This window comes from Rosa rugosa, chromosome 1 (genome assembly GCF_958449725.1).
Source record: "Rosa rugosa chromosome 1, drRosRugo1.1, whole genome shotgun sequence".
NCBI classification, from domain to species: domain Eukaryota; kingdom Viridiplantae; phylum Streptophyta; class Magnoliopsida; order Rosales; family Rosaceae; genus Rosa; species Rosa rugosa.
Genome location: NC_084820.1, coordinates 24184127 through 24196368, shown reverse-complemented (window position 1 = coordinate 24196368; position 12242 = coordinate 24184127). Strand labels below are relative to the sequence as shown.

Sequence of the window (12242 nt, the reverse complement as noted above, 5' to 3'; positions counted from 1 at the left end):
TCATTTCCTTTGTTTGGTAACCACAAAATCTGGAAGCACTTTCCTGACAGAGGGGAAAATTGGGGGGAAGGTCATTCCACTCAAGACCCATGTGATTGATTTTCCCCTCTTCTTTCCCAGCATTTATGACTGCAATTTTGGACAATAATAACCCTGCTCAAATATGCAATTGCCAAATATACCCATTGAAACATAGTTTGTATTTTTATTAAAATACAAGGGTATTATTGAAACATAGCTATATTTTTACTTTCCTTTCCTTCACCAACCAAACACTGGAAGGGAAATCAAATGGTCTTTCCTGGATGTTTTCCCTGCTTTACCAAACACAGGAAAGGAAACCTGACAGGAACTTTAGTTTCCCTTCCCCACTGGAAAGACAAGGGAATTGATTTCCCTTCCGTGAACCAAACGAGGCCTAAGAGTTGAATCTAAAAGATAAGTAGAGAACCGATAAGATGGAATTTAGCAGCAAACCCTAAAAGATAAAACTTACTTGTATAGCGGAAAACGACTTTCACAATTATTGTTTATAATTGACTGACTGCACACACACGCGACCAATCTAGTGAGGAATTTTTTTTTTTTTAGCAATTTTAAGGGATCGATTATTAGATCAATTTTTCAATCATATATCGACATCTTCACCGTTCATTTTTTAGGTCTATATGAGTAGATCACTTATGTAAGTTTTCAGCCAAATTGATAATTGTTAAGACGTTTATAACTGTGATTTCTAATTATAAGCATGAACGGTTCAAGTTTGACAGATTTGGTTCGTCCATTGATTTAATATAGTTCATACCTTAACGGTCATCAATTATTTACATGTTAACCGTTCAGTTTTTAGGTCCTAATGTATAGATCATCTCTGCAAAATTTCAGCTAAATTGGTGATAGTTAAAGCATTCAAAACTGCAATTTACAACAATAAATACGAACGGTTCCGGTTTGACAGATTCTACATTTAGAAGCCAAGGCAATACCTATTTTTGGCATATACCTTCAAAATACTTTACCCTATAACTGTCATCACAATTGCCATATTATATATAAAAAAAACAATGATATGTTTAAGTAAATCTCTACTTTGTGTTTAGCCCAAACTCTAGATTACTTGACCTAGTGGTAATAGGGTTTTAATTAGAGATAATCTCGGAGAATCTTAGAGATATTCATTTATTGTATGATTACCTTTCCTTGTACAATCCAGATTTTATACCTTGTAATCCTCTATATAAAGAGGCCCCTATTATCAATGAGAACACACAGCAATTCTCTCTCAAATATCAATTCTCTACAACACGTTATCAGCACGGAGCCCTAACCCTGAAACCTTAAATTCGTAGCCTTCATATCCCAACAACCTCCGCCACCCACCTTGAAGCTCTCAACTCCAGGAGTCCAGAACCGGCGGCGCTACCCCCAGAACCGGCCGGAAAAACACCGAACCGGCCTCCGGAAGTGACAGAAGTTCCCCTGCCCGGTTCAAAGCTTTTTCCTCCGCCTCAGACCGCCACACTGCACCATCAGAAGCGTTTTGATCCCAAGTTCTCGGAACCGGAAAAATTATTCCCGGAACCAGCCAAAACATACCCGGACCGGCCACCTGAACCTGCTGCACCTTTGAACCGCCGCCTGCATCTCCAGTCCCTGCCTCAAGCCCTGTGCAGCCCTGCCCAGAAGAATCAGAAGCAGTCCGGCCCAGAAGCAGAAGGAGACCAGCTCGGCCCAGCAGCAGAAGACCAAGGAGCCCAGAAGCCCACCGCCACGTCAGCGTCCAGTTAGCACCGGCGTCCGCGTTAGCAGCCACGTCAGCAGGGAGTCAAGTACCACGTCAGCACCGGTCAACGCCGGTTGACAGTTTCCGGTCAACTTTCCGGCCACTTTTCCTACGACTTTTCCGGCCACTTTCCGACAGTTTTCTGGCCACTTTTTCAGGTCAAATTTTCCGACAACCTATTTAGAGGTATTTTTTTTTCTAAAAGTTCCCATTTTTTTAGAGTTTTTAATTCAATTTCTCTTCTTTTTATCGGGGACTTGCAACCTCCCTTCTTCTACCCCCTTTTCTACATCATAGGGGAGACCAAATTAAGCCGAACTGTTGGGGTTCGTGGTCACTCCAAGCTTGGAGCTTGTAGAGTCCTCCAAACTTAGAGTTTGTTGAGATAAAACGATCGACCACAAACATCATTGTTTTGATCTAATCCAACCCCTCTTGGAATCAAATTTCTTGGAAGCGACTACGCTCAGAAATTTTTATTGTTTTTCGTGGTAGCCTTTTTCACTCCGAAACTAACCCTAATCTTTTGTTGTTTTTCAGGATGAATAACCTGAACAAGTTGTGCTTCGCTCCACTAGAGACAACAAGCGCAGGATACCACAAGTGGGTCCGTGATGTGCGCTAGCATCTTAAGGCTGATGGGATCCTAAGTACGATCCAAGAGCCAAGTCAGAACGTGCTTACTCCTCAACAAGCTGCAGCTTTTGAAGCGAATAGAGCTACGAGAGAGGCCAATGAAGCTAAAACCATAATTCTCATGACAAGGCACATGAATGACGCTCTCCAGAATGAGTACCTGACTTGATACACATTTACGCAAGCGTACGTATCATTGTCAAGATAGGGAAATATTATGCCCAAAGTTTATCGTACCACGGGGATTAGTGGCTAACCCACAATCCTTGGGTAATCGGAAATAAAGACACTTAGCAAACAACGAAAAGAAAAAGAAAATAAATAAAAATGTTAATCTATGGCACCAAGCCTTAGCAATGCTCGGCTTTGATTTTCACCAAAGCCTAATCAAAACTAAGAGCCTAGTGATGAATATTTACAATGAGTTGGAGTTCAATATTTTGAGAGTTGATTTTAGATTAACAAAACGTAATGAAATGTAAAGCAATTAATAAAAATGAAAATAAATTAATAAAAGTGTAACCAAATAAATGGGAATGTCGGGTGTTAGGGAGGTTCCTTCACCCAAATTCTATGTGTCGGAAGCTAATATAATGTAGATGCAAATCCCTACTTTGGCGGTAGTCGTATCCAAAGCGGTTCAAGGCTCAAGGACCGAAATTTCCTTTCATGGTATTCCTACTCCGGTTCAAGGGCTGTAGGAACTCACTTGGCATTAATTAGAGCCGGTTCAAGGGTCACTAATTCACATCAAGAGGCGTAGAGATCGAGGAATTAGATTACTAAGCGACCCGCCCGCGCAATCACACAACGGGTGTAAATCACCATGCTTATAACCCCTCGAATACGAAATTGAAGGTTTCTAGCTTAGGAATTAGAGGGGGTCAAGCCTCTAACTCCGTCCTAGAAATGCTCAAAATACACACCCTAGAGTTGACTAGGCTCCTAGACATGCATTTTAACCCAACAAAAATAGATATAAGCATCCATCATATGAAAATTGCATCATTACATTAAATTAAATATCTTTTACACAAAATTTGGGTTAGAGACACAACCCTAAACCCCAACAAGGAAATTACTCATAACCCATAATCATAGACATCAAAATTACAAAATTCAAATACAAAAGAGAAGAGAAGTGTAGGAGAAAACAAGAATAGTCACAAATAGCTAAAAAGCTAACATGACTAGTCTTGATTTACAACTCCCACAATTACCCAAGTCTTGAATCTTGTAGAGGAGAAGTCTTTCATGAATCTTTAAAGTTTTGGGTGAGTAAATCCTTCAAATCCCTAAAATAAAACTAAAGAAAATATGGAAAATGGAGGAGAAGATGATGGGAGAAGAGAATGAGAGCAGCCCAAAGGCTGCCCCCTGTTTTGGTGTAGTGCGGCGCTCTGTGTTTCTGTGTGAAGAAGAGAAGAGAAGAATTAGGTCGTCCTCTCTATATATATGGTGGCTATCCATTAAAGGAGATATCATGGTTAGATGATACCAGTGGGGTGAGTGGCCCATGATCGCTGAGGGTGAGAATTTTGGGGTGGAGACTGCCACGTGGCAGCGTGTGAGTGGACAAGGAGAGAATAAAGAGGGACGACATAAAAGAAGGAAAATGAAAGAGCACGTGCAGCTGATTGATGACTTGATGATTAATTAAGTAACTTGATTTCAATTCCTTTGAATACACTTGCAGCACCATGTTGTTAATTAAACAATTGTTTAATTAACAAATCTCCACCGTTTCTTTTTGTTCTTTCCTTCTTCTGCTTTCATTTTCTTCTCTTCGTCTTGTGCTTTCGCCAAGCTCAAACCAATGATTTTCACAACTTTGCTTGTATTGACCGGTTGACCAATGTTAACTCTTCATCTTTTTGTCGATAACTCCAACTAGCTCTATTTTTGTACAACTTCTTTCGAAATCCAAAACTCCGCTTATTTCCTACACAATAAATAAAATTAGATTAATTACATTATAATTGCTCAAAGATTAGCTTATTTCTAGTGTTTTAGATAAGATAACATGCATAAAAATGCATGTAATCAGTACCTCAATGAGGAAGACCCCAGAAAACTATGGGTAGAACTCCAGCAGCGTTTTGGCAATGTTCGTGACTCCCTGCTTCCTGATTTAGAAGTGAGATGGCATAGCCTCTGCTTCTGTGATTTTAAGTCTGTACTTGACTACAATTCGGAAGCACTTTGTATCAAGTCTTTGATGGAATAATGTGGGCAGAAAATCACTGATACGATGTTGATCGAGAAGACTCTCTCTATCTTCCCCGTCTCTGCATTGATGATAGCCAAGAACTATCGGATTGATGTCAATGTTGGACGCATCACAAGATTTCATGAGCTTATTGGAGCCATGAACGTAGCTGAAAAGCACGACAACATACTTGTGAAGAACTATAACTCTAGACCCATGAGAGAAAAGCCAATTCCGGAGTCTAATTATAGTCGCGCCCCTAAGGGAGGGCGCCAGGAGCGAAACCCTAAGGAAATGGATTATTCTGGACGTTCTGGTCCATATTCTCGCCCCAAAGAGGAAGGAAACCACCAAGATAGGCGTGCACGGAACCGTAGAGGTCAACGTGTGAAAAGAGAGAGAGGTAGAGCCTCCGGCTATGGTGGTGGCGCCACCAAGGATCATAGCCATCCCCAACGCGCCCTAGGCGCACCTCGATCAAGGGAGCCTGACCATGATGATGCTTGTCTTCGGTGTGGAGCGTCCGGACATTGGGCTAAAGCATGTAATGCACCCCAGAATGTTGCTAACGTGTACAAGACGTATCGTGAAGCAAGCTAGGGAAGCAAATTACATGGAGCAAGAAGATCAAGATGACGATCTCGCTCTAAGTGTTGAAGACTTCAAAGGCCAAGATCCAGAGACTTGCGATTTTGATTAAGTCTTTTTATTTTCCAAGAGATGTAATAGGCAATTGCCATATATTTTTGTAGTAGATGCCAATGGTTTAGTATTTCTTCAAAGTATGCTCACCCAAAGTAAGTGTGATGTCTAGGAAGGTTATGAGATTAGTGGTACTTAAGCGAACCTTGCTCCACCGACATCTCTCTACTCACTTGGTCACATTTATTTTGGAATTACCGAAAGAAGTTAGACGACCACCATTGTTTTGCATTAGCTAGCATTTTGGATTAGATTTTCATTGGTCAAAGAGACAATGATGTAACTCCGTTGGCTTATGAATAAAATTTTGAGTTCTTTTCATTATGACTCCATTTTGATTCTGAGCATATGACTTTGTGACTACGATGGCTAGGCCATCAATATTAATTCAAGGACATGGAATAGCCCAAGTTCCCCCTGCCAAATGGCACCTTGTTTACTGTCACAGAAACTCTCTACGCTCCTAGGGCAAATCGCACCTATGAATAGCCAACGGATTCCATGCGAAAACGCATGTAGAGAACGGAAATGAGTTCCTTTGCAATACCTCTAACGATTGCGAACAAAAGCGCATATTAGAGAAGTTTATGTGTTTCTCTAGTGGACTCTATGTCACTATTCGAGCTATTAAATCCAATAAAAGTTATGAGAGAAGATATCTTGGATTTAGACACATAATGGCTTTGTCACGACTGGATAGGTCATCCTAGTCCTGATATGATGATCCGTCTACTAAAGACTTTACATGGACATCCTTTCTTTCGAGTGAAACGAAGCATGAATCAAAAGTTGATTCCTGGACTAAGTGTGACCGCCGCCGTTGTCTCCAGAGCCGCCGCCGTCCACCACCAGCCTAGGGCTAGCATAGTCCTTATCCATGACGCCATGGATAGCGTACATCATGGTGATGACGCCCCAGGTGATGTTGCAATCACCAACTTTGCTCTAAATAGCGTTTCAGACGCTCAGGCCCAACCAAAATCCTCATTGGTTGCTTTTAAAGCATCTCGCTCGTTTTACAAAGCCTGTTCCTTAGGGAAATTAGGATTGAGACCATCCTATGCAAAGGATATAAAATACTCATTTTGTTCTTACATAGAATCCGTGGGGATTCTGTGGGCTAGTTCAACCAACTTGCGGACGTTTAAATATCTCATGATGTTGGTTGACATGCAAACACGTTGGTCACGTGTTGTGCCATTGTCCACTTGTAAATGCTGCTTATGCTACACTCCTAGCACATATCATATGACAACGGGCTCACTCCCCGAATCATCCTATTTAGTCAATTGGATTTGACTATGCTAGAGAGTTTACATCGAAGTCTGTCGATGGTTATTGCACTGGAACTGATGTTGGACATCATATTCCCATGTACACACCTAAATGGTCTCGCGGAAACGACTACGATGGTAGTCCGGACATTGGTAATGCGCACCAATCTCCTTATATCCGCTTAGGGTGATGCAATATCGCATGCAACTATGTTAATTCGTCTACGACCCACTGCCACTCAATCTACCTCTGCGTTACAGCTAGTGACTGAGTACAAGTATCGTACTTACGCATATTTGAGTGTGTCATTTATGTGCCAATTGCACCGCCACAGCGCTCTATGATGGGTCCTTACAGACGAATGGGCAACTACGTTGGATTTGAGACTCCGACAATCGTCCGCCACTTAATGCCCTTGCCAGGCGATCTCATTACCGCTAGATTTGCGGGTTGTCACTTTGATGAAACAGTCTTCCCGTCGTTAGGGGGAGATAATAACACGGATGTTCAGCAGGAACGACAGGAATTGTCGTGGTCTGTCCCCACTATGTCTCATCTTGATCCCTGTTAAAGTGACGAGATCACACACATCTGCTGCGAATATGCCTGCAAGGATGGACGTCCCTACGAGAGGACGTAGCGCCACCCTACACGGAGGTAGGCATAGCGCCAACGCCAAAGAGAGTGACACTCTGGCGTATAGGTCATGGCCCCAGCTAGGATGCGTGGGAGGGTTGTGTGTTCAAAGGATACTTTGGCACAACTCAATCCTTGGATCATTGACACTCAAAATCCGTCTCATGAGAATCTTCCGGATTATGGTTACAGTTGGGGGACGCCTCAACGTCAGAACCTACTCCTGAGAATATAGAGCTCTATGAAAATTACACTAGTGTACATGAGACGTGGGATAAAAACTCCATCATAATTGATGATGTAGTTGCGCATGAGTTTGTTGAGTCTGATGATATCGAACCACGCTCCGTTGATGAATGAATGCCAACGTAGAGAAATTTGGCCTAAATGGAAAGATGCGATCCAAGTTAAGTTGAATTCTCTAACGAAGAGGAAGGTTTTTGAGCCAGTGATGCCAACACCTCCTAACATAAAACCTATTGACTAATGGGTCTTCGTTAGAAAGCGTGATGAGAAAAAAGAGATGGTAATCTCACCTTATGGCGCAAGGCTTCTCACAAAACGCCCTGGAATCGACTACGATGAGATATATTCTCTCGTAATGGATATCATTGCACTCCACTATCCTGTCAGTTTGGTAGTTTCCAAATAACTGATCATGCAGCTTACGAATGTGGTCACTACGTATCTCTATGGGGATCTAGATACGGAATATACATGAAGGTTCATGGTGAACTTCATTTACCCAAGTCAAGTGGCTCTAGACCACGGAGCGAGTTTGCAATAAGATTGAAACGCTCACTAAAGTGACTACTTGATTGGGAAGGGATATGCTCGCGCGTTTCCATAACAAGTTTCGGATTCTATCGCGATTCATGTTGGACATGATCTTCATTAGAAGCCCTTAAAGAGTTAAGGGAAACCGCTGAACACTTGAAATCCGAGTTTGAGATGAAGGATTTTGGGAGAACACGATTATGTTTCGGTTTGGAACTTGAGCATCGTGTTGATAGATGCTTAGGGGATCCTCTTTCTCCAAAGGATGATGACGAAGACGTGCTAAAGGCAGAAGTGTCTTACTTAAGTACAATAAGCGCATTATTGTACTTAGCTCAATGCACAAGACCGGACATCTCATTTGCAGTGAACTTGTTAGCTAAGGTATAGCTCTGCGCCAACGCGACGCCATTGGATTGGTGTAAAAGATATCTTTCGGTACTTGAGATGTACGATTGATATGAGTTTGTTCTATCCCTACAGAGAGATGATGGATTCAGACCCATCACACACCAGGAACGCCGCCAACACTGGCCTGCTTCCTCTATCCCCATCCCAAAACAACATGCATGTGTTTTTGAAGGTTTTGCTGATGTTGGGTATCTCTCTGACCCACACAAAGGTTATTCCCAAACTGGTTAAGTGTTCACCATGGATAAAGACCATGATATCTTGGAGGTCTAAAGAAATAGACCTTAGTCGCTATATCTTCGAACAATGCAGAGATTATTGCTCTTCACGAAGTGGATCGTGAATGTATATGGATTGGATCCATAATTACGCATGTTCGAACAATTGTGGTTTGAAGTTTACCACAGATGAGCCTACGAGCATTTAGGATAATGCTGCTTGTTTTGAATAAATGAAGCAAGGCTACATCAAAAGCGACATCACCAAGGATAATCAGCAACAACAAACTCTCCTCAAGATCAAAGTGAACTAGGTTCAATTTGAGGACAGTGTGGCAGGCTTGCTCACTAAGTCATTGCCTAAATTCCACTTTCGAGGAACATGTTGGTAGCGTCATTTGCGAGAGTTATCCGAACTCCCATGACCGTAGTCATCAGGGGGAGATGCAGACATCAGGGGGAGATGTCTACATATAAATCTTGAAACGTGAAGGGTGTGTTGTGCTCTTTTTCCCCTTCGACCGATGTTATTTTTGTCCCATTGGGTTTTTGTTACTCGGTAATGTTTTTAGCGAGGCAACGAGAGAAGCACTGTGTTTGGGCAATACAAGGGGGAGTGTTTAAGTAAATCTCTACTTTGTGTTTAGCCCAAACTCAAATGGAATGTTTTAAATTATAGAGAGCCTCATTTCGCTCTCTATATTTAGAAGCGAGATAGCTAAAAGTTATAATAGAGAGCCACTTAAGAGTCTGGTGTAGCTGCTAAAATTGATAAAAAAAACTAAACATGCTCTCCAAAATAGCTAAGGAGTCAAAATAAAGAGTCTGCTAAAGTTGCTCTTAGTAAATTAACCTTTATATAAATACTTGATCCCATGTGAGAATACACCATTTCTAAATCCTGAACTCCTGACCCAAGAATTGTGCATCTATATACATACAGTCACATGCTTTTCTTCACTGTTACCCCTAAACCATCCCCGCAATAGAAGCAAAATAGTATTCCAGCCATTAATGAAAGATGTTGTATACGAAGCTTTTGTCTCTAGGATCCACAGCATACACCATAATTCTTACTATTATTTTGTAAAACTTAATCAGCCCAAACTTTTATGACCTTGGATCTGCGTTGGCAAATTATATTATTTGATGCTTCCTCGTCCATTACTCCAGCTCATGCACATGCACATCCACATCCACATGCACGTAGAAATGCATATATCATTTACCTTGTCAATGCTGCTTTCGCAGTATTCTGGGTAGGTGAGGAGGTTATTAGAAAATCTTGTGACACAATTTTTCGAGTGAACTTCTATTGTACTCTCCGAAATTACTAATCATCTATGATCCAAGGACATACTTTCACTTTGTCATCTATTTTACTTTAATTTCATTGTTATTAGCTGACCAAAGTTGAAAGTTATCGTTGAATTGCCACAAAATGATGGAAAAACAAGTAATTCAAAGAAAAACTAATTGGTAAATTATCTTAATTAGCAATGACTTCTTAAGTATGCCACGAATTGTTCCTTTACATATTGTAGATAAATAATATAGAATTTGATACGGTATATTATTGATGTGCGAACTTACAGTTTAATTTTCAGATTGAAGTAAATCAACACTAGACCTTTCTATTTGTTTTGATTAAACAGAAAAGTAGAAATTAAAATGCAAACTCGAGTGCGGATATCACAGATACTCAAGTTTATTGTCATATTGTAAATTTTCAAAATCCTAAACCCCTAAGAGTAAGTTCACCTATTGGGTCACCAGGTCACATACTATTCACTGTTTTTTAGTGTTTATTTTCACTCTCTGGTCACGGACACAGTTTTCAATAAGATCTGGGTCACCAGGTCAGCTTGTAGGTCACCAAGAAATAGTAGGTGATCTAGTGACCCATGGGTGAACTTGCTCAGTTGCTCTAACATTGACCAATTAATAAATTAGTTTGAGCCCTACAAACTAAACCATTATAAAATGTGGGCAAAAAATGACATCTCACTCCTTTGCAATTAATGTCAAACGGAGGAAAGGGCACAAGAAATGGTCCGCAAGACGCTCTCTCTTTGCTTCAATGGCGGTGCACGTGACCGACCACCCCACTGGCATGTGTGTGCTTCCAAGACTCCAAGCTAGACTTTCACTATATGAACAGAGCGATCTCCCATTCGCTTTCACTTTGTTCTTCTTCTAGTTTCACATTTCAGTTTCGTCGGGTCTTTCCCTTCTAGCTCCCACATAATCACTCGATCTGTTTATCTTTGAAGGCCATGGCAGTGTCTAGGGTGCTGGTGTTGCTTGCTCTCTGTGTGCTTCCGGCACTTGCCAGTGCGAAAACCGTGGGCAAACCCTTCCATGTCCAAGGTCGCGTCTACTGCGACACTTGCCGCTGTGGTTTCGAGACCTCTGCCACCACTTATATTGCCGGTATGTGCACCTTCTTCCATAGTCCATATATAGTACGCACACCGCCCCTAAATGACTTGTTTTCCTGGTTTGAGATTATTAATAGTTCAACAGGCTAGACTAACATGCATGTGTCCGGTAAGGTCCCATTTATATCGTCAATGAGTAGAGCTAGGCACCAACTAATGCAAAATGGTTTGTTTAGATCGATGTACATAAGAAATACTTCAGTTTAAAGTTGTTGTAGAACATAAGCTGGTTGTGTTAGTGTTTAATCATTTGCATTGATTAATTAAATAGATCGAATTAGGGTTGACTAGTATTTGATGCAAAACACAAAAGTAACGTACACGATAACGAATTTGTCGATCGCTAACACGAATTACCATCTGTTATGATGCAAATGCTAGCAGAAACATCACCATTCTATATCATTAATTTGTGTGCGATCGATAAAAAGAGTTCAATCTCCACCAACTTAATTTCAATTGATAATTATATATGGTGTGCTTTTTAATTAGGTGCAAGGGTGAGAATTGAGTGCAAATACAGGAAAAGCTTGAGCCTTGCATACAGTGTAGAGGGCGTTACCGACGCAACTGGAACATACCACATTTTGGTTGAAGACGACCACGAGGACCAGATTTGCGAAACGGTCCTCATTAGCAGCCCAATCAGTGACTGTAAATCAGCTGACCCCGGACGTAGCCGTTCCAACGTGGTACTTACCCGCTTCAACGGCGTTGTTAAGACCAAGCGTTTTGCAAACAACATGGGGTTCTTCAAGGATCAGGAATTGCCTGGATGTTCCCAACTGCTCAAGCAATACTTGAACTACGATCAGCAGGAATAGAAGAGCTAGTTATCTAGTCCTTCTTATTGTTAGTCCTTTAAACGTTGACCTATATATTTTTGATTTCATTTGGGTTGTTCTTAGTTGTTGTTATCTAAATCATTGATCTCAATGATTCTGTGTTGGGTGTCGCTTTTCGATCTTTATTTTGTGGACATTGCATTAATCCCTCTTGATTAATCCAAGACTATAAAATGTACTTTGGTCGCTTAACTGTGGCTCTCAATATGGTCGAGCTAATCCTTCCTGCTACCATCACCTAGCTCAGGCACTTTTGATTTAAGTAATTTAAGAACTTCATAATTTACTACAAAGTCTACAGTTGAAGGC

General features: G+C 41.2%; 1 protein-coding gene across 1 annotated transcript; it reads left to right on the top strand.

The window, feature by feature from the left end:
- Positions 1-10832: 10832 nt before the first annotated feature.
- LOC133726030 (protein DOWNSTREAM OF FLC-like) lies at positions 10833-11991 on the top strand. Its single transcript, XM_062153505.1, has 2 exons — positions 10833-11080; positions 11581-11991. Exons 1-2 carry the CDS (start codon positions 10924-10926, stop codon positions 11910-11912), a joined length of 489 nt encoding a protein of 162 aa, XP_062009489.1. The 5' UTR covers positions 10833-10923; the 3' UTR covers positions 11913-11991.
- Positions 11992-12242: the final 251 nt, after the last annotated feature.